The sequence below is a fragment of the Polyodon spathula genome, chromosome 50, assembly GCF_017654505.1.
Source record: "Polyodon spathula isolate WHYD16114869_AA chromosome 50, ASM1765450v1, whole genome shotgun sequence".
Classification (NCBI taxonomy): domain Eukaryota; kingdom Metazoa; phylum Chordata; class Actinopteri; order Acipenseriformes; family Polyodontidae; genus Polyodon; species Polyodon spathula.
The window spans coordinates 665,621-690,165 of NC_054583.1; the positions used below are offsets into that span (position 1 = coordinate 665,621).

At 41.9% G+C, this 24,545-nt stretch overlaps 1 protein-coding gene across 1 annotated transcript in view; it reads right to left on the minus strand.

Annotated features, from left to right (window-relative positions):
* Window positions 1–696: 696 nt before the first annotated feature.
* The window catches only part of spns1 (spinster homolog 1 (Drosophila)), a 49,274-nt gene continuing 25,425 nt past the window's right edge, over window positions 697–24,545 (minus strand). Inside the window, exons 10-13 of the mRNA XM_041238694.1 lie at window positions 21,475–21,540; window positions 5,860–5,958; window positions 2,255–2,429; window positions 697–943 (exon numbers count right to left, since the gene is read on the minus strand). Of these exons, the coding sequence (XP_041094628.1) occupies window positions 873–943; window positions 2,255–2,429; window positions 5,860–5,958; window positions 21,475–21,540 (411 nt within the window). The 3' untranslated portion in view covers window positions 697–872. The remainder of the gene's footprint in view (window positions 944–2,254; window positions 2,430–5,859; window positions 5,959–21,474; window positions 21,541–24,545) is intronic.

Here is a 24,545-nt window from a genome sequence, read left to right on the forward strand (position 1 = left end):
GTCTTCGTCGGACCACAGATAAAGAAGATCCTGGAGTGCAATGAATTCCCCAAGAAGCTCACTAGTAAGGAGAAAGCGGCTTGGAACAGCTTTGTCGCAGTGGTTCGGGGCTTCCTGGGCAATCACAAGGTCGAAAACTATGTGGAGCTGGTTGAGACTCTGATGAAGAACTATGGCAAAATGGGCTGTAGGATGTCCCTCAAAGTCCATATCCTTGATGCTTATCTGGATAAATTCAAGGAGAACATGGGAGCGTACTCGGAGGAGCAAGGCGAGCGCTTCCACCAGGATATACTGGACTTTGAACGCTGCTACCAAGGACAGTATAACGAGAACATGATGGGAGACTACCTTTGGGGGCTGAATCGTGAAAGTGATTTACAGTATAATCGTAAATCTCGAAAAACTACTCGCTTCTAAATCTTTTGTAGTCATTTTTGTATTACTTTAGTATAAAATCATGTTAATTTGGATTCATATGTTGTTTTTTTCTGACTTTATGTGAACGAAAAGACCGTTTTCTCATTGGAAATAGGTAAATTTCAAAATATCACGGTCCTGGTCACAAAAGCAAAGTTTGTGGGGAATAATAGCCATTTTCTATACTTTTGAGGCATAAGCAATTAGGAAATAACACTTACTACCCAGGAACAAAAATTGTGTTACATAGTGTTATGAAGAATTCAAAACCAGCTATGTATTGAGTTATCAGTTTATTCATATAACTTAAATAAAAAGAATTTGCACACAAAATAGTAAGATTCAATCTCTCCGGTCGCATGTAACACTGGTCCTCTTTGCTTGAAATCCCTGTCAGTTGGCCAGTGGGAGAGCTGCATCCTCCCTGTCTCGCTCCGCCTCCTCAGCTCTCGTCAAATCAGGACGCTGGATACTGGGACCTTTGTGGAGCGCCCTCGCTTCGGCACCACGATCCTTTCATTGTCTGAGAAAGATGACAATAACATGAATACATGAGCAATTAAATGAATCAATCCATCACTCTCCACCTTCCTTCCTGTACCCAACACAGTCAGAAGAAATTAATACATCAGAACATTCCACATGGAGAGGAGGCCATTCAGCCCATCAGAGCTCATCTGGTTTAATTTTTCAAAAATCTTTTTTTTTTTTATTAAAAAATAAATATTTATTTTTAAATCAAATTTTCAAAAAAAAATCTCTTTTTTTTGTTAGTTTGTGTTTTAAGCACTAACTAAAAAAAAAAACCTAAATAACTGAGAAACGTTTGCCATTGAATTTACACTGAAGACACTGAGAAAGACTTCTAGTGGAAACGTTTGTCATTGAATTTACACTGAAGACGCTGAGAAAGACTTCTAGTGGAAACGTTTGTCATTGAATTTACACTGAAGACGCTGAGAAAGACTTCTAGTGGAAACGTTTGTCATTGAGTTCACACTGAAGACGCTGAGAAAGACTTCTAGTGGAAACTTTTGCCATTGAATTTACACTGAAGACGCTGAGAAAGACTTCTAGTGGAAACGTTTGCCATTGAATTTACACTGAAGACACCGAGAAAGACTTCTAGTGGAAACATGTGTCATTGAGTTTTTAAATTCAGCACTTTTCCACAGTTCTGGGTGATATAATAACATTTCCTTCACTAAACAAAGCAAAAGCACAATTTTGTAAAAACATCACAGTATATACAGTCGTGTGCAAATGTATCACAACACCCCATTGCTTCTGAAGTTGTGCGTATGAAATGAAACCACTGGAACTGAAAATCTTGGAAATTTGTCTTTTTTTGGAAAGGTAATCTTTATCTTATTGGCTGGCTTTGAAATAGTCCAAGATGAGTCCACCAGGTAGTCCACCTCCAAGATGATACGATTCGCCAGCAGTTCAGAGATGGTCTAGATGTCAGGGCTTATTGTCGACTGATACCTGAGAGCGACAGTGCATCGTGGGAGTTTTTGTTAAAACGTTCTGTAAACCCCTGCTCAAACTCCTGGCTCCTGATGATTTAATTAATAATATTAATAATAATAATAATAATAATAATAATAATAATAATAATAATAATAATAAGAAGAAGAAGAAGAAGACGTCATTTACGGGAGTTCTGAACCCCAGGACTGAGTGCATCAGCAGGGCTAGCATGAGTTTCTAACCCAGCTCAAACTGATGTTGGAATTGATTAAAAGGAAATGGGAACTGGAAACGTTATTGAAAAACAGTAATTGACCCCAGCTCTGATTTTCTGTCTATATATAAGTCCCTGGTCTCTTACCTGATGGGGCGTAGTTCTGGGCTCGCAGGCGGTCCTTCTCGATGAAGAGGGCTGTAGCTAGGAAGAACCCGCCCCCAACCACACCCACGAAGGAGCAGAGCAGGAGAGAGAACTGGAGAGAACGAAACTCCCAGAGGAACGAGTCCGGAGAACGAGAACGAATAGCATCGGAGACCTGAGAGAGAGAGAGAGAGAAGGGAAGGGTGAGAGCAGGAGTATATATATGTGTATCTTGTAAAGCGTTTTCTGATGGTGGTCCACTATGAAAGGCGCTATATAAAAAAGATTACACACACACACACACACACACACACACACACACAGTGGTTTGCCAACAATGACCTTGAGAGATCTGCAAAGTTCTGTGTCTGAGATGGGAGTCAGTGTTCACACATCAACATGAAGCTGGACCCTACATAAAGCGGACCTGTACGGACGGGTGGCAAGAAAGAAGCCAAAGCCTCATCTTAAAGTACGAAAAAGCATGTACAGCAGGAGTGTCAGACTCCAGTCCTCGAGGGCCGCAAGGTCTTCTGGTTTTCATTCCAACTTAAGCTCTCAATTAACATAATTGATCCAATTATGTGTTCAATTTGACATTATTTTACATTTTTCAAGGTATTTTACAGTTGATGGTTTTAAAAATGCACTTGATTCAAGATACACTACCTATGAAACATTTTGAAGTCTGAAGAGAAGTGTTAAATGCGTCCAGTTAATCAAATAATTACACCAATTAAGTAACTGAGAGCTCGGGTGGAACAGAAGCCAGAAGACATTGCGGCCCTCCAGGAATTGAGTTTGACAGCCCTGATGTAGATGATACTGCAGACATGTGGAAAAAGGTTTTGTGGTCAAACAAGACAAAAATTGAACTTTTCTGTCTAAATTCCAAGCGTTACATCTGGCACAAGCCCAACACGGCACATCACCCAGTCAACACCATCCAACTGTCAAGCATGGTGGTGGCAGCATCATGTTATGGAGATGTTTCTCTTCAGCAGGGACTGGGAAGCTTGTCAGGATAGAGGGGAGAATGGATGGTGCAAAGTACAGGCGAATCCTTGAGAAAAACACGTTTGAGTCAGCCAAAACTGGGGAGAAAATTCACATTTCCGCAGGACAATGACCCAAAGCACAAAGCCAAAGCCACACTGGAGTGGTTGAACAAGAACATAAGAACATAAGAAAGTTTACAAACGAGAGGAGGCCATTCAGGGCATCCGAGCATCTTGTTAGCCTTTTTTATAGCTTCCCCACATTGCCTAGATGAAGACATTTCTGAGTCAACAAAAACTCCTAGGTCTTTTTCATAGATTCCTTCTCCAATTTCAATATCTCCCATATGATATTTATAATGTACATTTTTATTTCCTGCGTGCAGTACCTTACACTTTTCTCTATTAAATGTCATTTGCCATGTGTCTGCCCAGTTCTGAATCTTGTCTAGATCATTTTGAATGACCTTTGCTGCTGCAACAGTGTTTGCCACTCCTCCTACTTTTGTGTCGTCTGCAAATTTAACAAGTTTGCTTACTATACCAGAATCTAAATCATTAATGTAGATTAGGAATAGCAGAGGACCTAATACTGATCCCTGTGGTACACCGCTGGTTACCACACTCCATTCTGAGGTTTTTCCTCTAATCAGTACTTTCTGTTTTCTACATGTTAACCACTCCCTAATCCATGTACATGTGTTTCCTTGAATCCCAACTGCGTTCAGTTTGAGAATTAATCTTTTGTGCGGGACTTTGTCAAAAGCTTTCTGGAAATCTAAATAAACCATGTCATATGCTTTGCAATTATCCATTATCGATGTTGCATCCTCAAAAAAATCAAGCAAGTTAGTTAGGCACGATCTCCCTTTCCTAAAACCATGTTGACTGTCTCCCAGTACACTGTTACCATATAGGTAATTTTCCATTTTGGATCTTATTATAGTTTCCATAAGTTTGCATATAATAGAAGTCAGGCTTACTGGTCTGTAGTTACCTGGTTCAGTTTTGTTTCCCTTTTTGTGGATCGGTATTACGTTTGCAATTTTCCAGTCTGTCGGTACCACCCCTGTGTCAAGAGACCGCTGCATGAACTTGGTTAGCGGTTTGTAAATTACTTCTTTCATTTCTTTGAGTACTACTGGGAGGATCTCATCCGGCCCAGGGGATTTGTTTATTTTAAGAGCTCCTAGTTCCTTTAACACTTCTGCCTCAGTTATGCTAAAGTTATTTAAAACTGGATAGGAACTGTAAGAAGAGAATTAGTGTTCTTGAGTGGCCAAGTCAAAGTCCTGACTTGAGTAATCGAAAGTTTATGGCAAGACTTGAAGATTGCAGTCCGTCGACAATCCCCGACAAACTTATTAGAACTGGAGCAATTTTCTCTTGAAAAATGTGCAAAAAATTCACCATCCTACTCTGCACAGCTAGTAGAGATCTATCCAAAGACTCATAGCAGTAATTGCTGCAAAATGTTGTTCTACCAAGTACCTAAGGGGCTGAATACTTATGCAACCAGTAAATTTCATTTTGTCAATTTTCTTTGCAAGTTTTGCTGACATTTAACCTCCTCCATATAAAAGTGTTCAGTTTAACCACTACAGTTTTGAATAAAAAGTTTGTTTGAAAAACTATGCATATATTAAACTGCCGATTTTATAAATGGCACCAACAATCTGGATATACTCATACTGCTCGAAATCTGGACCCGAGCAGATGTGTGTACCCACTGTCCCGCAGGCTACAGCGAGTTCATCTCCCCTCCCTAAAGAACACCCAACCCAAACGGGGCAGAGACTCAGGCGCATCAGTGTGTGGTACAAAGGGGATCTCAAAGACTCTGTCGCCCCCCATAAAAGACGGGAGACATGTTTGACTCAAAATTAAAAAATAAATCTTCCAATCCCAATCAGACACATATCTGTGTGCAGCTTACATGCCACCAACTGACTCCCCCGATCAGAAAGAGGGATGCTTTCAAAACCTTCAAATCGGAGATCGCCCACTTCCAGATTAGGGGCACTGTGCTGCTGTGTAGAGATCTCAGCGCCAGGACTGGCAGACAGATTGACTACATCAGCACAGAGAGGGTGACAGCCACATGACTGGACAGATCCCTTTGTACCACACTCCCATCACTACACAGAGGAACAGCTATGACAGTGTAGTGAACAAGAGCGGGAAACAGGCACTGCATCTCTGTAAAGGCCTGGCTCTGTACATTATTAATAGCAGGATCACAGGGGATTCTCTGGGCAGATACACATGCAGCTCAGCTCTGGGAAACAGTGTGGTAGACTACGCCAAAACAGACATGGACCCAGGGTCTAGTAATGCATTTGTAGTGTGGCAACAGAGCCCTCTATCAGACCATTATCAAACAGACCTGTATCTAAAAAACACTGACCTAAACAATTCCAATTCTATTGACCAAAACTCCTTTTGGGAACTATGGAACAAATTAAACACATCAGAAACTGGAAAAAGTATCTGCTTGTTTTATACATTAACAAAAAGGATTTCAGCCAATTTGGTCCAGTTTTTCACCCAAGAGATTCTGGGGAGAGGGGAGGGCAGGGCTCAAGTTCAGTTTTGAGGTGTACTCACCACTCCAATGAGGTAGGGGCTCCCTGCGTCCCCCAGCAGGTGTGACAGGGCAATCTGGAACGCCTCGGCTGTAGAGCGACGGGTCGGGACCACAACATACTGGGAACCAATGAGAGAGAGAGAGAGTGTTACTGGGAGCACTGGGGGAATCACAGAGAGAGAGGAGAGAGAGACGGGTGAAAGTGGCCGACGATCATTTTGGCAAAATCCTGAGGCAAAACTGATATTTTGCTCAGGGGTCTGGGGTTGTACATGCTCTCAGATGCATTGAGCCATTCTGGACCACTTTCAGAAGCAGATTTGAACTTGACTTTCTAGAAAACAAATTCAGAAATTAATTCACTTACAACTTGTAATTTTACCAGCTGGACCAACCTGGTAAAACCACATATGAGACTCGTTAAACTATATTTTTTATATATTTTTGATGTTTTTCAAACCTTTTACATGTATGCCCAATTCACATAATGTAAATGTTATTAAAACTCATACACAATCTCTGCTTAAAGGGTCGTTTACAATGGATGCGGCAGGGGCGGCAAGACCAATTTCTGTGCTCACACGGAACGCGGCACAAACATTGACGGGGGAGTGGGGGGGCGGGGGTAGACACGGCAAGCGATTTTTTGGGGGTTTATAGACACTGCAGAAGCACGGAAAAATGGAAACGATCAACGAGGAAGAGGCTTTATTTCTGATGTTCTTGAATAGAAAACGAAAACTAAAAAGGAGAAAGTGGGTACCATCGTTTAATTCAAGAACTGAAACTGGACAGTGCAAGATTCTTCCAGAGCATCAGAATGAACAGTGGTCAGTTCGAGGAGGTGCTTGATATGGTGGGACCAAAGCTGCATAAAAAAATACCAACTGATGAGAAGCCATCAGCCCTCGAGAGAGATTGGTTGTTTGTTTAAGGTAATCACATAAAACTTATACAAAAAAAAAATGTACTATAAAGTTAAACAAACATTTATTAGACACTTTACAAAACCTTGCAGTTATGCAGTTTGATATTTCATTTTCACAGATATGGTAACTCATCTCATGATCTGATTTCTGTCTATAACAATTATGTGATGGTGGGTTCGGGGGGACATTGGGAGTGGGAGGGATTGCACAGGAGCTGCTGGAGAAAACTGGGCTTCATAAATGAGCTGCTGTATACCTAGTTTACTAGCGCTTTCTTCTGGGATGGGAGGTGTTTCAGCGGTGCAAACTGGCTGAGCAAAAACAGCTCATCTTCATCCTGAACTGGTGTTTTCATTCTGTAAATATGCCATCAGGTATTCAGGTATGCCTTCAGGATTTAATTCCTGGCTGGGCCCGAAATTTTCATGGGCGGGCCGTTTCTGACTTCATGATGTAAACGTAATGGCATAATTACTAAGACGTGTACTGAAGACACTCTACCAGTGGTCCTCAAAGTGGTGCCAACGGGCAAATTCGTGCCTGCGAAGCCAGGCCATCGTGCCCATGGCAGCTGTTCTTAAATTATGGGTTTTGAACACATTTCTGGCGGGTCGTAGCGTGGGAAAACAAAGAAAGCTTTAAACACGTTTTCCAACAAGTCACAGTAGTCTGTTGACAGTGCTGCTTGCTTATGCTGTGCTTGTACGTCAGCGGCATTTTTTTTTTTTCCCCCCCTGAAGGGCCTCTGTGATACAATCAACCAATTGAATATCTGCATTGTCTCTGCGGTAGCCCAATCACAAGTTAGCTGGGTGGGACATAAACACTGTCTGTTTCAGTTGCAGGTACTGACAGTAAGTTTTAACCAATAGGAGAGTCAAATTTCTGCCAAGTTTTACGCAACTGTCCAATAATAAGCACGCAGAGGCCGTTCAAGAAAATTGAAGGCGAGTGAGTAGCCAATGGGAAAGTGACAGATCTGACAGCTCTCCAATCATTTGTGAGCAGAGGCGGGGTGTTAATATGCCTGGTAAAAACTGAATTTCGCTGACTGTTATTGAGAAAAATAATACATTTCAGTACTTTGAATTAAATTTTCTCTCTTTCTATTTTTTAATTTCACCAGAAGGGAAACACCGAAGTATATTTAGTTACAAATCCACTTTCTCTGAATAAATGTACTGGAGAGGAGCGATCTTTAAAACAGTAGTGTTGACGAATTTGCCAAATTGAAACAAAAGCTAGAGGCTATCTATTTAGTTTATTCATGGTTAACTGTGTAAACGTGCTATTTAAAAATATTTATAAAAAATTTAAAGAATAAACGCAGCACACACAATTACTCCCTGAGATTTGGCCTCAGAGTGAGCCAAGAATAACGAACGCTAAAACTCTTAATATAAGAACCTATGCAATAGTCAGTGTGCCCTCAAACAGCCAAGATCAATGTATGCCTGTGCCCAAATTACTCTGAGGACCACTGCTCTATCCTGTCAGAAATAGCACCATATTCTACAAAAATGCACACTCCACCAAATATGCTCTTCCAGAACACATATGCTCCATCTGGTCCCAAAAGCGACGTTCTCCTGCTAGTTGCTCCAGTGTCGATCATGACAATCTACGTAGTATCCCAAAAACAACTTGTGATTTTAGACATACCCGGCCATTAAGTGTTACTGGGCCTGCCCAAGTAGCATTATTTAATACTCGCTCCCTGGCGAGGCCTTGCTATTGAGTGAACTTGTCATAGATCAGAATCTTAATGCTTAACGGAAACTTGGCAGCAGCAGAATGATTGGTTCTGGTTAAACCAGGTAATCCCTTCTGGCTGTGGTTTTTTAGACAAGGCTCATTTGGTCGGGTCGTGGTGAAGGACTGGCCATTGTCCATCGATTGGGTATTACTGTTAATTCCATATCCTTCCCAGCTTTTAATTCATTTGAGTGTTTAGCATTTCAGTTAATTGCTACATTACTGTTGGTGGTCATCTATCACCTTCCAAAACATAACTCATTATTTATGAATGAGCTGTCTGCTTTACTATCATTTCTGTGTTCAAAGTACAACCAGCTTTTGATATTAGGTGATTTCAACATCCATGTTGACTCCCAGAACTGTTCTTTGGCCAGTGAGTTAGTGTCTCTCTTGGATTGTCCCAACCCATAATCGGGGTCATATCTTGGATCTGGTCATTACCTCTGGCCTGCCAGTTGATAATCTGCAGGCTGTTGATTTGGCTTTTTCTGACCATATGGCTATACTATTTGAACTTGAGCTACCAATATCTTTGATGAACCCTAAGCGTACAGTCAAGTAATATTAAATCAATCATTCATGCTGCCTTTACTGAGATCAATGACCTTGTGCTGTTGTCGGGAGCCAATTAGCATAACCTCAGTCTTGTCACAATTTAACTAAGAAATTAAGCTGCATCCACTCCCTGATATCAGACAGACACCTGAGTAGAGGAGTATTAGCCACATCAGTGTTAGGTTTAGCGTGTAGGTAGATCTGGGTGTCATCAGCACAAAAATGAAAGCCAAGACCATCTCGTTGAATAATCTGGCCAAGTGGAAGCATGTATATACTAATGATCCCAGAACAGAGCCCAGGGGTACACCTTGTGTAAATGGGGCAGTGTCAGATTTATAGTTGTCCCGGATAACAAATTGCTTCCTATTAGACAGATATGACCTGAACCAACAAAGAGATGTGCCAGTGACACCTGAAACATTTTTCATGCGCTCCAGCAAAATACGAGTAACAGTATCAAAAGTTGCACTTAAATCCAGCAGAAGAATACTGAGAGATCCTCAATTAGCAGCCACCAACAAATCATTTGTTACCTTCACAGTACTGAAACAGCCCCTGTGCTTAACTCTAAACCCAGATTGGAAAGGTTCAAACAGCTCATTAGATGTCATACAGCTCTGTAATTGTGAATTGTAATTTTTACCAGAAAAGGCAAGTTGGATATTGGTCTATAATTGGTTAACACATCAGGGTCCAGCCCATGCTTCTTTAAGGTAAACAGGATGCTGGAGACACCCACCCAAGGCTTCTAAGAAATTAAAGAGAAAAATACCCCTAGAGTCTGCGAGAGCAGGGGAGGAAGATAACTCAACATTGGATAACACGGTTAATAACTTAGGAACGGAAACGGATATGAGAATGGAGAGCACTTCACAAAAGACTAGATCAAGATCTGCAGTTAAAGACATGGAACTCCAGGTTTGTGTCTGCGGCTGGAGCAAGGTGATTTTCTTAAACACAAATTATACACACTCACGTGTTATTTCTACATTGAACCTGTGGTAAGTTAATAAGTAACGCATGTGTGTCTCACGATCTGCCTCAGTGCTGACAGATTGTTGGTTTGCCTTCCTTTTTGTATTGTTTTGAAGCTTCTACTGGCGGTTATTGCCTTTGGTGGGTCGGTTATTTTTTTGGCTATTTCTATGATTTCTATTCCTTTTGATTTATAGTCATCATATGCCCTGTATAGTAGACCACGTCACCCCCAGCCTTTTTTCTGGAGCTCTGTGTTCAATACAATTGGGAATCACACAAACGCTCAGTTATTTGTCACCCAATTTAAAAAAGGGGTGGGGTGGGGTCTGTTATCACAGGAAATTAGTAGACCGTGAACAAAAGATATCGACTTTACTGTGCATGCGTGAATTTCTGAAATTAAAAGGGGAGGGTTCACGGCGCAAGTCAACATTTTCTATAGGTAACACCTGTCTAGAAACAAACTAAATTGGTGTCCTATTTATTTTGTGTTTTTTTTTTACTAGCTCTGTATTTTAGTTCTTTGCAGCTGGCGGGCTGGGCAGTGTTTTTCAAGAGAGCTTATCAATCCGAATTAAGAGTTCTGCTTCTCATTGGTTTCTTTTTAAAGTCAAGGAGGTTTACTCCAGTCAAAGTAATACATTGCTAACTTTCATTTGATAGAAAGAAAAATGGCAGCACCCTGTTTCAACATGTGCTTGAGTTCTGCCTGGTAACTGATTATGTCACTATACTTATTTGTCCAATGTACGATTTGTTTTTTGCATATGTTATTTTTCCACCAATGGGATTATTTTATACCTACTTGTGGGAGGGGTCATTTTAATTTAAATTCGTGAGACGGTGGAAGAGAGGGGAGACACTGAAAGGAGGTGAAACTGAGAAGAATGTGCAAGCTGGCGAGAACTCTGGGTCTCAATTCATTTTGAGCAGAGAAATCTCCTTAAATTACTCAAAATTGAATGCTAACTTAGAATCTCTGAAATGATCCTGGGTGAACAACTTCAAGTCTTTATGTGCTTTGACTATCAAATCATTTATTTGTAACGCTTATTCAACTTTAAGCCTGCATAAGAAAAGAACCCAGCTAAGACTACCTGCACACATGGGATAGCTGAAGAGGATTTCACTGTTTCCCTTACCTTGGATATAAATAAATAAATAAATAGTTGATCTATTTTTGCATTTAAAATGTTGTGACCTGTATTTTGTGTTTGCGTGCTAAATCTTTAAGATAACAACTTTGACGGTCTTTTAACAATCAAGGTATTTCATTATTTTGGGTTGACCAGATTTCTCTAGTTATTGCACCAATAGATGTCTTAATTGGGTGTTTTGCATTACTTACAGTGGGGGCTCGACACTTGCTTTTATTACTCAATGTATATTGTTTCTGGGATTATCATTAGGACGCCAGAATCACCGTCTAGCCTTCTTGAGGTGTCGTGGGCTAGTCGACAAAACATGGATGGTGGAAGGTGCCCACTTGAAGACCCCAGAGATGTACTCTATTCAGCTCAATCGAGACGGTTGTCATGCTGATGTGCTGGGGAGGGCACACTGTGGTTGATCCCTGGAGCCAGCATTGCAGCTGTTGTGTGTGCTGATGCACTGGGGAGGCAAAATATTAACATTAAGTTTCACACCTACTGTCATGTAATGGAAATCAAATCTCCTATTTCTCTCCTATTTGTCTTTTATTGGCTTCTTTTGTTGTCATATTTTTATAGCTCTTTCCTGATGTTTTTCTTTTTCTCTTTTGCGCCAGTGTTTTTTGTCTCATGTCATCCTCCTCTCCTTTCGTTTGTCTCAGTCCTGGAGTTCGGCTCCTTGACTCCTCAGGAGCACCCCTGTGGTGCAGGCTCTGTGATCCCCAGTGTACACAGAGGTCCGGGTTGTGTGGAAGGAGGATCGTTCTCTCGCTCAATGACTGCCCACCAGGGACCCCTCTATTGGAATAACTACAGAACTGCAGAATCGTTCAGGGGGTACCCCTCTATCGGAATAACTACAGGACTGCAGGATCGTTCAGTGACCACTCTATTGGAATAATTACAGGACTGTAGGACCATTCAGGGACCCCTCTATCGGAATAACTACAGGACTGCAGGATCATTCAGGGACCCCTCTATCGGAATAACTACAGGACTGCAGGATCATTCAGGGACCCCTCTATCGGAATAACTACAGGACTGCAGGATCGTTCAGGGACCCCTCTATTGGAATAACTACAGGACTGCAGAATCGTTCAGGGGGTACCCCTCTATTAGAATAACTACAGGACTGCAGGATCGTTCAGTGACCACTCTATTGGAATAATTACAGGACTGCAGGATCATTCAGGGACCCCTCTATCGGAATAACTACAGGACTGCAGGATCGTTCAGGGACCCCTCTATCGGAATAACTACAGGACTGCAGGATCATTCAGGGACCCCTCTATCGGAATAACTACAGGACTGCAGGATCATTCAGGGACCCCTCTATCGGAATAACTACAGGACTGCAGGATCGTTCAGGGACCCCTCTATTGGAATAACTACAGGACTGCAGAATCGTTCAGGGGGTACCCCTCTATTAGAATAACTACAGGACTGCAGGATCCTTCAGGGACCCCTCTATCGGAATAACTACAGGACTGCGGGATCGTTCAGGGACCCCTCTATTGGAATAACTACAGGACTGCAGGGTCATTCAGGGACCCCTCTATTGGAATAACTACAGGACTGCAGGATTGTTCAGGGACCCCTCTATTGGAATAACTACAGGACTGCAGGATCATTCAGGGACCCCTCTATCAGAATAACTACAGGACTGCAGGATTGTTCAGGGGGTTGATGATTGCTTTGATTGATTGATGATTGCTTTCATTACCCGTAACTCAATGTGGGTGTGGAAGGGTGGTGATCAATTCACTGACAGACACGGGAGACAGAAGGTTTCTTTGAAACACTGCACTGGTACCCAGTTTTATTATTTTCCTTTTTTTTCCTTTATTTTCTCTTTAGCCTGCAGAGGGCACTGTTGTCTGAGGCCTGGATACCAGCAATGGTAATCAGGACCAACACAGGTATACACCGACGCACTTACAGGTGCTCAAAAGAATAATGAAAACAAAAGGCGAAAGAAAAAGGGAAAATAAAACACAGTAGTAAAACTACAAAATAAATTTGCTGCACTCGGCAGTGTTACCCCAACTGTCGCGATCCACATGGCGCTACACGCTCACCCATTACCTCAACCTGCATGTACCGTTCGGTGTTCTGCCCAAGTTTTTGCCCGCTACTAAAAATTTCTTTTTCTTTTTTTTTTTAATTAATTTGTCGTAGTGCTCGTTCTTCTCCGGCCCTGCTCGGTCCGGCAGCAGAGTTTCTGCCAGCTGGCTCGTTTCATCTTAGAGGGTCAGCAATCCCCCAATTCCCTCCTCTCGGCCACTCAGAGAGAGGGAAAGCCACACACCCTCTTCCTCACCTCTCTGTGTCACTGCCATGACTGACAGGTGGATCTTACGAGGCTGCTGCCCCCTTCCTGCAGAACCATGCATGCGCCAGACAGTCAGCACAGATCTCCCTTGTTACAGTGGGAAAAAGTAAAGAGCTATCTGAAGACCTTAGGCAGAACATTTTTTATTGTCTTAAAACTGGAGAAGGATCATAGGCACAGATCACTGGGGGGTGGGGGCAGTACATGTATTTCAGGACCACAACAATATTTCTTAAACTATTTATGATTCAAAATTAAGTATTTAATTAATTTTTTAATTAATTAAATATGGGTAGCTTGTTTTGTTGGGACTGGAACACACCAGATTTTCCACCCCTCCTTATTTTGCACAATGAACTGGTCCTGTGAGCGTGACACACATCATTGCTTTCTTCGATGTGTACAATAGCAGTGTTACGGGTTTAATTTTAGAAATGGATATTCGAAATTTTTTTAGCAAGCCACCTTCACAATTCACAATTGGAAGAAAGCACTGGAGAAATTTAAAGGCCATGAAAAATCATTCACTCATAGACTGGCATCAAAACAACACGAACAATCAAAGCCAATCGACGCACTGCTCAGTGACCAGATACTGTCGAGCAAGAGATTGCGTGAAAGTGTCTCTGACAAATATTCACTTCAGTCTGGTATTTGTCTCCTCAAGGACTTGCCTTTTGTGGTCACGACTCAAATGAAAGAAACCATAAGCAGCTGTTGTCGTTACGATGTGAAGATGAAGGACAACTAAAACAATGGATAATGAGAAAAACGAACATGACCCAACCGGTGTTCAGATGAAATATTAAAGTTGCAGCTCATTCTGCAATACATTCACACTAGCTCCCAGTTTTTTCAGTTATTGTAGATGGCACACAGGCAGTCAGTGGAAAGGAGCAAGAATCGATATGTATTAGATACATTTATGAAGACCTTAATGCACATGAGGCCTTTCTTGGCTTGTACTAGGCACCTGATTCATGTGGAAAAATGATTGCAAATATTGTGCAGGACGCTGTACTTCAACTCCAGTTACCAATATCCTACCTGCACGGTCAGACGTACGATGACGCTTCAAATATGTGTGGAGCCTACTATGGGTGTCAGGCAGCAATCAAATCAAAGCAGCCTTTAGCACTTTATGTTCACTGTGGTGCTCATTCCTGCAATCTTAATCTTGTGGCATCACACTCTGTCTCTGCATCTGCCGTTATTAGAGATGCTCTTCAATGGTTTCAAGAACTTGACAAATTTTACAGTGCATCAGGCATATATAGGAACATATTTGCATCTGTTGCTAGCAGTGCAAGTGCAAAGCTTCACTCAATCAAGCTACTATGTCCAACGAGATGGTTGACGTGTTGTGCAGTTGTGTAACTTGTTTTAATACAGTACTCCAAGGTAATGTCCAGTTTCGAGGAAGCGGTAGAGACTTCTCGTGCCAACGACTTACTGGTAAGATTTCGAATGGGAACCAAACTATTGGCATTGCACATGGTTATGCCAGATTTAGGGTTGCTAGAAAATGTTAACCAATGTCTACAAGATCCATCTACTTGTACAGCTGGGATGCTGGAGGCAGTAAATGCTGTACAACTGGGTGTGGTACGCAGTGAACACTATTTTAATGAAATGTTTGAGGATGTGAACAAGCTAATTGAACAGTATGACTTACAACAACAATTCCACGATGCCTCAAAACACCTGCAAGGTACACTGGAGCTGTTACAGAAACTGAACTGGAACACTAACGACCACAGTATCTCGAGTTTATAGATTGTGCAAAATCAGCAGCCTGCGTGCCTGAAGTCCTGGCTACACAACAGCATGACACAAAACAGACTGAACTGTCACCCAGTTTGTCACTCACACCGAGACGCTCGGGATGACATCATTCTGCCTGAACTGGAAAAGGAATTCTGTTCCAGATTAAACATAAGAGAAGACCTATTTGGAAAATATTAGGTGAGTGACCTTATTCCTTCATAAATATATTTGTCGAAACTATTTTTTTTTCCTCCTAAATACCAGAGTTAATAAATCACTCCAATTTATCAACTTACCATGTGATTAAACATGGCGTTTCTAAAGCAGATTAGTTTATAGTTAAAATCCACATTAAAAACATTTCTTATCACTATTATCGTTTCAGTTGCCATTTGTGTTTAGAAAAATGTGTCATGATGTCACGCCTTATTTTCCTAAACACACACACCTTACAGTAGAGATCGGCACCTTTGAGAAGGATACAAGAAGATTTCCAAGCATTTGAGTTGCCCAATTCAATTATTGTTTCTATTATCAAAAAATACAAGACTCCTGGTACTGTCAGAATGCTCCCTTGGTCTGGAAAAAAGAAGGTTCTTTCAGCAAGAACAAGCAGAAGAATTGTGAGGAAGCTTAACACCAATCTGAGATTGACTGCCAAAGATATTCAAAGTGAATTGGCTTCAGTTGGGCCTGGGGTTTCCATTTCAACCATAGGTCAAGTATTGCACGGTGAAGGTCTCAATGATCGCAGGCCAAGGAAAAAAGCCACTCTTAGGAAAACATGACAAGGACAATTGCTTAAAGTTTGCAAAACAGCTTTTGAATGATAGATATGAGTTCTGGTCAAAGGTTTTGTGAGATGATGAAACAAAAATCAAGCTGTTTGGTCACGCTGATAGTCGTTACATTTGGAGAAAGTCTGGTGAGGCCTATATATAAATAAAGGAGCCATCCCACTGAATTGGTAAACTGGCAATGTTGTCCCTACTTTTAAAAAGGGAGATAAATTTAACCCTGGGAAGTTTATCTTGAAGACCCCAAAGATGTACCCTACTTGGCTCAATCCAGACGGTTGTCATGCTGATGCGCTGGGGAGACCGCACTGGGTTGATCCCCGGAGCCAGCATCGCAGCAGTTGTGTGTGGGCTGATGCGCTGGGAAGTCAAAATGAGCTGATCCCTGGAGCCAGCATTACACTTCAGCCATCAACACCAGGCAGAAGGATACCTACATCATCAGATGGAAAACAACACAAATGGATGGAGATGCAAATGCATCACATTGGTTTACTGTAAAGCTATGTCTTAGTTGGTGCTTATCTTGGCGAGAGCCGAGTTTAAATCAGCATGATCTGTGAGAGCGGGGGTGGAAGATGACTCAACACTAATAACGACTTAGGAACGGAAACGGATATGAGAATGGAGAGCACTTCACAAAAGACTAGATCAAGATCTGCAGTTAAAGACATGGAACTCCAGGTTTGTGTCTGCGGCTGGAGCAAGGTGACAATGGTCAGGGGGTTGTGGAAACAAACCACAGTTCACAGGATATCAAGAAAGGAAGGAAGGAAGGACAAACTATTCCTGGAAAGTCTAGACGGCAGCAGGAGATTGAACGCTTAGTTAGAGAAAGAAGGCAGCTGAGGAAGCAGTGGAGAAAAGCAGAACAAAAATCAGAAGGAGGGACTCAATCTGTTACAAAGGGTCATAAAAGATAAGCTTGCAACATTGCGCAGAGCTGAGTGCCTACGGAAACGCTACAAAACGAAAGAGCACGCGAGAACTAACTTTTATAAAGATCCATTCAAATCTGTAAAGATATTCACCAATGAGAAAAATGGCGCACTAAAATCATCTAAGTTTGAGCTAGAGAGAGATTTGGAGGAAACACATACAGATTCAAAAAGGCAGGAGCCTATATCAATTCCTTCAGACATCCCACCTATCAATCCACCCGAATACCAAATGAAGGACTGTGCACCTAAGTGGAAAGAAGTAGAGCAAGCCGTGAAGAAAGCAAGGGCATCATCATCTCCAGGGCCTAATGGAGTTCCATACAGAGTATACAAGAGTGCTTCTGGAGTTCCAAGAATCCTGTGGAAATTGACGAAAGTGGCATGGGAAAAACAGGTTGTACCAAGAGCATGGCGCCGAACAGGTGGAGTCTTTATACCAAAAGAAAAAGATTCTACAAGCATCAGTTAGTTTCGTTCTATTTCCCTACTAAATGCAGAAGGCAAGATTTTCTTCAGCATTACTGTTTAGAGATTGTCAACCTACCTATTAAAGAACTGCTTCATTGACACTTCAGTACAAAAAGCAGACATTCTAGGTTTCCCAGGATGCTTAGAACACATCAGCGTAATCTGACATGAGCTTCTTTGGGCAGCATTTGATTTTTTTTAGCATACCAATGACAATAACACATTTAGTGAAAGCCTACTTTGGAGATTTGCAATTTAGTTTTTCAACTTCAGAATTCAGCACTACTTGGCAATGCCTAGAAGTTGGAATAATGGCAGGATGCACCATTTCGCCACTGGCTTTTACCATGGCAATGGAAGTAATTATAAGGGCATCAAAATGGGTAGTGGGAGGAGAGCGCTTGGCTTCTGGAATTGACTACCAACAATTCGAGCATACATGGATGACATGACAACAACGACTACAACAGTAGCCTGCACTAATCGGTTATTGGGCAAATTAACCGATAACATTGAATGGGCACGAATGTAATTCAAGCCCACTAAATCAAGGAGCATCACTATAATTAAAGGTAAAGTAGTAGATAAAAGGTTCTACATTAACAGTGATGACAAACCAACAGTGTCCGAGAAGCCAGTGAAAAGTCGAGGGAGATGGTACGACAGGGATCTTAAGGACACCGTTCGTGTGGGAGAAGTTAGACAACAAGCAGTGGAAGGGTTGAAGGGCATAAACAGCAGCGCTTTTTCGGGCAAACAAACTCTGGTGCTTTCAGGTTGGTCTACTGGCAAGACTGCTGTGGCCACTGACTGTGTACGAGGTTTCCTTGACAACAGTCGAGAAGCTGGAAGCTTTAATCAGTTCATACTTCAGGAAATGGTTGGGAGTTCCTCGCTGCCTCAGCAGAGTGAGACTTCACGGTAAAGGAATACTGCAGCTACCAATCTCTGCTCGAACCGAGGAGTTTAAGTGCGCCAAAATCTGACTGGAAATGACATTAGTAGATTCACGTGACAAATGCGTAAGGAAGGCAACACCTGTGTTGAAAACTGGAAGAAAATGGGTGGCAAAGAAAGCTGTGGAAGATGCTAAGGCTGCCCTTCGAATGTGAGATGTTATGGGGCAAGTTCAGCATGGAAAAGGAGGTTTTGGTCTCAGTTCAGCTCCTCTTACATGGCACAAGGCAACCCCAGCTCAATGAAGGAATCTGGTAGTCAACGAGGTGCAAAAGCAGGAGGAGAGGATCAGGTGTGTAAAGGCCGTTTCCCAGGCCAAGCAGGGAGAATGGACGAGATGGGAGAGTGTGGAACAACGCAAGATCAGCTGGCAAGACCTATGGACAATGGAACAGAGCTGGGCTCACTGATGACATTAAGAATAAAAGGGCAGATGACAGGAAAGCAAACCTTAACAAGAGTGAAGAAGGGGAGACGCAGTACTTCTCATTTTAGCTATCAGTTCAGACAGATAGCATGACAATAGCATGTAGGCGCTTATAAGTGCATCGGCAAAGTTTAACAGGTCTTTTCAACAAGCTTCAATGAAAAAATAAGAAAACTGTATTGTAAAAGTGTTTGCAGTTTTATTTGTTACTGGCAGATGGCAGCAATCCCTAAGAAATGTGCTTGACAGACCAGGTCATCTGTATATACACAGTTGAGAGTGAAAAATTGATGTCTGTTTATCTACAGTGGATTTAGACACCCTTTCCAGCAACGGAACGCTCCACTGCTGTACATTCTCCTCGGTAGTTTTTTTATTTACTCCATCAGCCTACACAGACAAATGATGCCTGCACTGCAATCATGATACGAAGCAGGTCATGACAAAGCAGGTTTCACGTTTGCCTATAACAGCACATTACGAGTGTGAGAAAAAACAGAACAAAAACTAACAGTGAATTAAAGAGTAGTGTTTTAATACTGTACATTTAGTCGTTCTTTACATTTAAACAAATGCATACAGTTTACTACAGGGCAAATACGTTTTGTATCACTAACTGGAACGAAAGAGTTTGTGTCACACTATCTAAAAAAGGCATGAATTGTAGACTGACGAGAGCTATCAATGAAGCGTTGCACTTGGTGGGTTTTTTTTTGTGTGCATTTGTATAAGACTAACAATGTTAAAATCTGGTGACTTTGGTGTTTTGCAACTGAACTGTATCTCGTTAAGACTGCCCACGCAGCATTTCTTGACAGGGTGCACAAAATGTCAGTTTATCAGCCAAGGTGTTAGTTGTGTTGGAAATTAATTATATCTTGTGGTTACTTAATGAAGCCCAGCAACACAGCATTCGACAGGCTGCACAAAAAAAATAAGCGGGTTTGTGAGATCATATTGAGAGGTAATTTCTCAAAGAAACTACAGTGCATGGCGAGTGGTTTTTCAAAAATCGTGAAACAGGAATAGGAAAAAACAGGAAAAAACCTAAAATTAAAAACGCCATAATCCACTCACTGATAATATAGTGACCCGACCCAAGCCATAATATCCAAACTACACCCGATCTGACACTTCTTGTCAGATCACGTCGTGCTCGCTTTGGGTAGCAAGGCTCTAGCGGGGACCAGCACTGGTATTTTCATGTACTGGATCCGAGGATGGCCCAAAGCCCCATTGAGTCATTTGTCAGGTTTTGTCAAACAAAACCCTTAAACCTGCAAAACTGAGACGCCATTTATCTACAAAGCATTCAAAATGTGAAAAAAAAAAAAAACTAAACTTTTTAAACAAAAGAAACAAGAACTTTGCCATCAGCAGCTTTCAAAGCGCAAAAAAGGTCAACGTTGCTTACTGAATTGGTAGCGACGGTTCAAGCCCAGGGATCTCATTAAGTTTGGTAAATTATATAAATACTTTACTTTCTACATGTACTTATTCATATACACACAAAAATACATTTTAAAATGCCGTATGGAAAAAATGTGTGGCAAGTGGTGTGTGGGAAAAATTCAACACACCAGCGTGGTCACTACATTGAAAGAGGTTTGGAACCACTCCTCTAGAAACCAAGCACACCTTGCTGCTGTGAAGTTACAGTTAGTTTTAGTATTGCAAACTGACTAAACTGGGCAGGTGTTTCAGCATAAATGTTCAATATATACTTACTCAGCATACAGTAATTACATGCAAGCAGCACCAATGGCATCTCTGCACAGAGCTCACCTACAGGAGCAGTCTCCTAATTATGGACCCCGACAATATATATATATTTTATTTAATCTTTTTTATAAAATATTTAACTAATCTCACACCGCCGATTGAAGAACAAATGACGAAAGACCAGCGCGTCAATTGTTTGATAAGAAACTGGCTCAACATTAACTTTAGCTGCTGAGAATGCCGTACCTATACGAAAGGAATGAGGGAATAGAATTGAGAAATGAAAGAGGAAAGATGAATAGAAAAACAGTTCTGTGTTATGATATCAAATGAATTGACACTGGTGGAGCTGGTCTGTTTTGGAAATACAAGAAAGTTGAGACAGTCTGAATCAGGGAATAGAGAGAGGTCGCAGGAACAAAGGCCCAGGGAAGGAAAACTGAAAGGAGAGGGGAAAGCAAATTCGGAACAGAGGAGAAAATCAAAAGGCAGCAGAAATGCCAAAGAGGATCCATGACAATCATTGAAAGGAGAAAAACAGCCTCAACAGAGGATTGAGATTAGATGCAAGAGAATATCAGTAGTGCTGGGGAGACAGGAAGGAGGAGGAGGGGCGTGATGGAGTGAAGGGAGTATAGGAACGAGAGCCTGAATGGCTGAGGCAGAGGGGGTAAGTATGACAGGATCAGCTGAAGTTGAAGCAGCAGGTTTATCTGAGGAGGGGAGGGTCTGCAACGTTGCCAGATGGTAGAGAAACAAAAGGACGGATGGATTTCTTTTTCACATTTCTATGGAACTCCAAACTAGAGAATGGACACACACAGACAGACAGACACACACAGATCCTCACCAGTAAGATGTCGGCTACGATCGCCCAGTTTAGCGACAGGAAGGTCTCACCCAGGAAGATAAACACCTGAAACAGGAAACAGCAAAGTTGAAAGGGGCATTGTGGTCCGCCATGTTTTTTAATACTCTTCACCAGACCTCTCTGTGCTTCACAATGATTCCCTATGCTTTACCGCATGCAATTGGTCACGTGGTTTGGGAGCCATATTGGATTTTACCACAAATTTTGGACAGTTTACAAACATCTTGTCATAAACACTTTTCGCAGTTCTGAAACTTGGTATACATGGTTAGGGATTGTCCAAGATGCAGTGCTCAAAATGAAGCCTGCTGGTTCAGTGGTATAGCAGCCATGTTGGATAACATTGGGTTATTATCATAACCCTGGTTTCCTGAAACAAAAATATTAACCATTAAAATGGGTAATGTCTCTAAGAGCACCCGAACCTGACAACTATACCAGCGCTGCTCGTCAGAGCCTGTGACACTGCTGAGGGCCTGCCCCTGAGCCTAAAAGAAGCCGAGGACAAAAGATGCCATTTCTTTTACATGCCATTGGCGATATTGGTCCGGACACTGGTGGGCTACAGTATCTATCCCTAGGAAGTCCTCATGCTTCATGGTGAAGTACTGAGGGCAGTGGGTTGTTCCCTGGGAGGCGAAAAGGTCTATCTTCGCCTTCCCAAATTTCTCCCAGATAAGAGCCACTACCTCTGGGAGAAGTCTCTACTCTGAAGCGCTTGGGACCCCTCTGGAGAGTAGATCTGCAGCCCAGTTGATCTCTCAGGCAGGTGACCTGCCCTGATGGAGAAGGAGATGTTTATGTATGGGGACTTGGTGGTTGAACCAACCTTAGAACATAAGAACTTAAAGTTTACAAACGAGAGGAGGCCATTCAGCCCATCCTGCTCATTTGGTTGTTAGTAGCTTTTTGATCCCAGAATCTCGTCAAGCAGCTTCTGATCCCAGAGTGCAGGCTTCAACAACATTACTGGGGAGTTAGTTCCAGACGATCATGATTCTCTGTGTAAAAAAGTGCTTCCTATTTTCTGTTCCGAATGCCCCTTTGTCTACTCTCCATTTGTGACCCCTGGTCCTTGTTTCTTTTTTCAGGTCGAAAAAGTCTCTTGAGTCGACATTGTCAATACCTTTTAGAATTCTGAATGCTTGAATTAGGTCGCCGCGTAGTCTTCTTTGTTCAAGACTGAACAGATTCAATTCTTTTAGCCTGTCTGCATATGACATGCCTTTTAAGCCCGGAATAATTCTGGTCGCTCTTCTTTGCACTCTTTCTAGAGCATTTTTGTAGTGAGGCAACCAGAACTGAACACAATATTCTACAAGAGGTCTTACTATTGCATTGTACAGTTTTAACATTACTTCCCTTGATTTAAATTCAACATTTTTCACAATATATCAGAACATCTTGTTGGTCTTTTTTATAGCTTCCCCACACTGTCTAAATCAGGGGTGCCCAATCCTGGTCTTGGAGGGCTGGTGTCCCTCCTGGCTTTTGTTGCAACTGTGCTGTAAATTACTTAAATAGACCAATCAAGTGCTTATTAGAAGCTTAATTGGTCCAATTAACCAATTCAGTGTACAGACTGAACAAAAACCAGGAGGGCACCGGCCCTCCAGGACCAGGACTGGGCACCCCTGGTCTTGACGAAGACATTTCTGAGTCAACATAAACTCCTAGGTCTTTTTTCATAGATTCCTTCTTCAATTTCAGTATCTCCCATATGATATGTACACTTTTCTCTATTAAATGTCACTTGCCATGTGTCTGCCCAGTTCTGAATCTTGTCTAGATCATTCTGAATGACCTTTGCTGCTGAATCAGTGCTTGCCACTCCTCCTATTTTTGTGTCATCTGCAAATTTAACAAGTTTGCTTACTATACCAGAATCTAAATCATGAAATGTAGATTGGGAAGAGCAGAGGCCCCAGTAATGATCCCTGTGGTACTCCACTGGATACCTTGCTCCATTTTGAGGTTTCTCCTCTAATCAGTACTTTGTTTTCCATATGTTAACCACTCCCCAATCCATGTCCATGCATTTCCTTGAATCCCTACTGCACTCAGTTTGAGAATTAATCTTTTATGTGGGACTTTGTCAAGAACTTTCAGGAAATCTAAATAAACCATGTCATATGCTTTGCAATTATCCATTATCGATGTTGCAGCCTCAAAAAAATCAAGCAGGTTAGTTAGACACGATCTCCCTTTCCTAAAACCATGCTGACTGTCTCCCAGGATACTGTTACCATATAGGTAATTTTCCATTTTGGATCTTATTATAGTTTCCCCCATTAGTATGGCTTCTCCTTTGCTACACGCATTTCTAATGTGACTGTATAACAGATTACTTTGCTTGGCTTCTGAATTTGGCGGTCTATAGCATGCTCCTATTATTATGCCCTTTGAATTTTTGTCCATTATTCTGACCCATAATGATTCGGTGTTGTTTCTGTCTGCCAGATTTAACACCTGGGCTTCAAGACTGTTTCTTATGTATAGCATTACCCCTCCTCCTCTTCTGTCCTGCCTGTCTTTCCTATACAGTGCATACCCACAAATATTATATTCATCTCCATCACTCTCAGACAACCAAGTTTCTGTAACACCTATCACATCGTAGTTACTTGTTAGTGCAGTAGCTTCAAGTTCTAACATTTTGTTTCTGATACTTCTAGCATTCAGATAAATACATTTAATGGTTGTCTTACCTGAGTTGTTGCCCTTGTTTTGACGTGGCCTCCCTTCAGTTTTTTTGTTGATTTCTCCCCCCTTCCTTTCTAGTTTAAATGCTTCTGAACCTCCTTGAGGATCCTTTCTCTGAGTAGATTGGTTTCCCTTTTTGTTTAAGTGCAGTCCGACCCGCCAATATAGATAGTCCTTCAAAAGGGGCACATGTGTAACAAGCCAAGGGGGAGGACCTGAGAGGTTGCTGCCAAGTTGAAAAATAGGATCGGTCTTAGGCCTCCATCCCACTTTGGCACCAGAAAGTACTTCTAGCAGAACCTGTTGTTGGTGTCTGACGGGTCTACAATGCGAATCGCCCGTTTCTC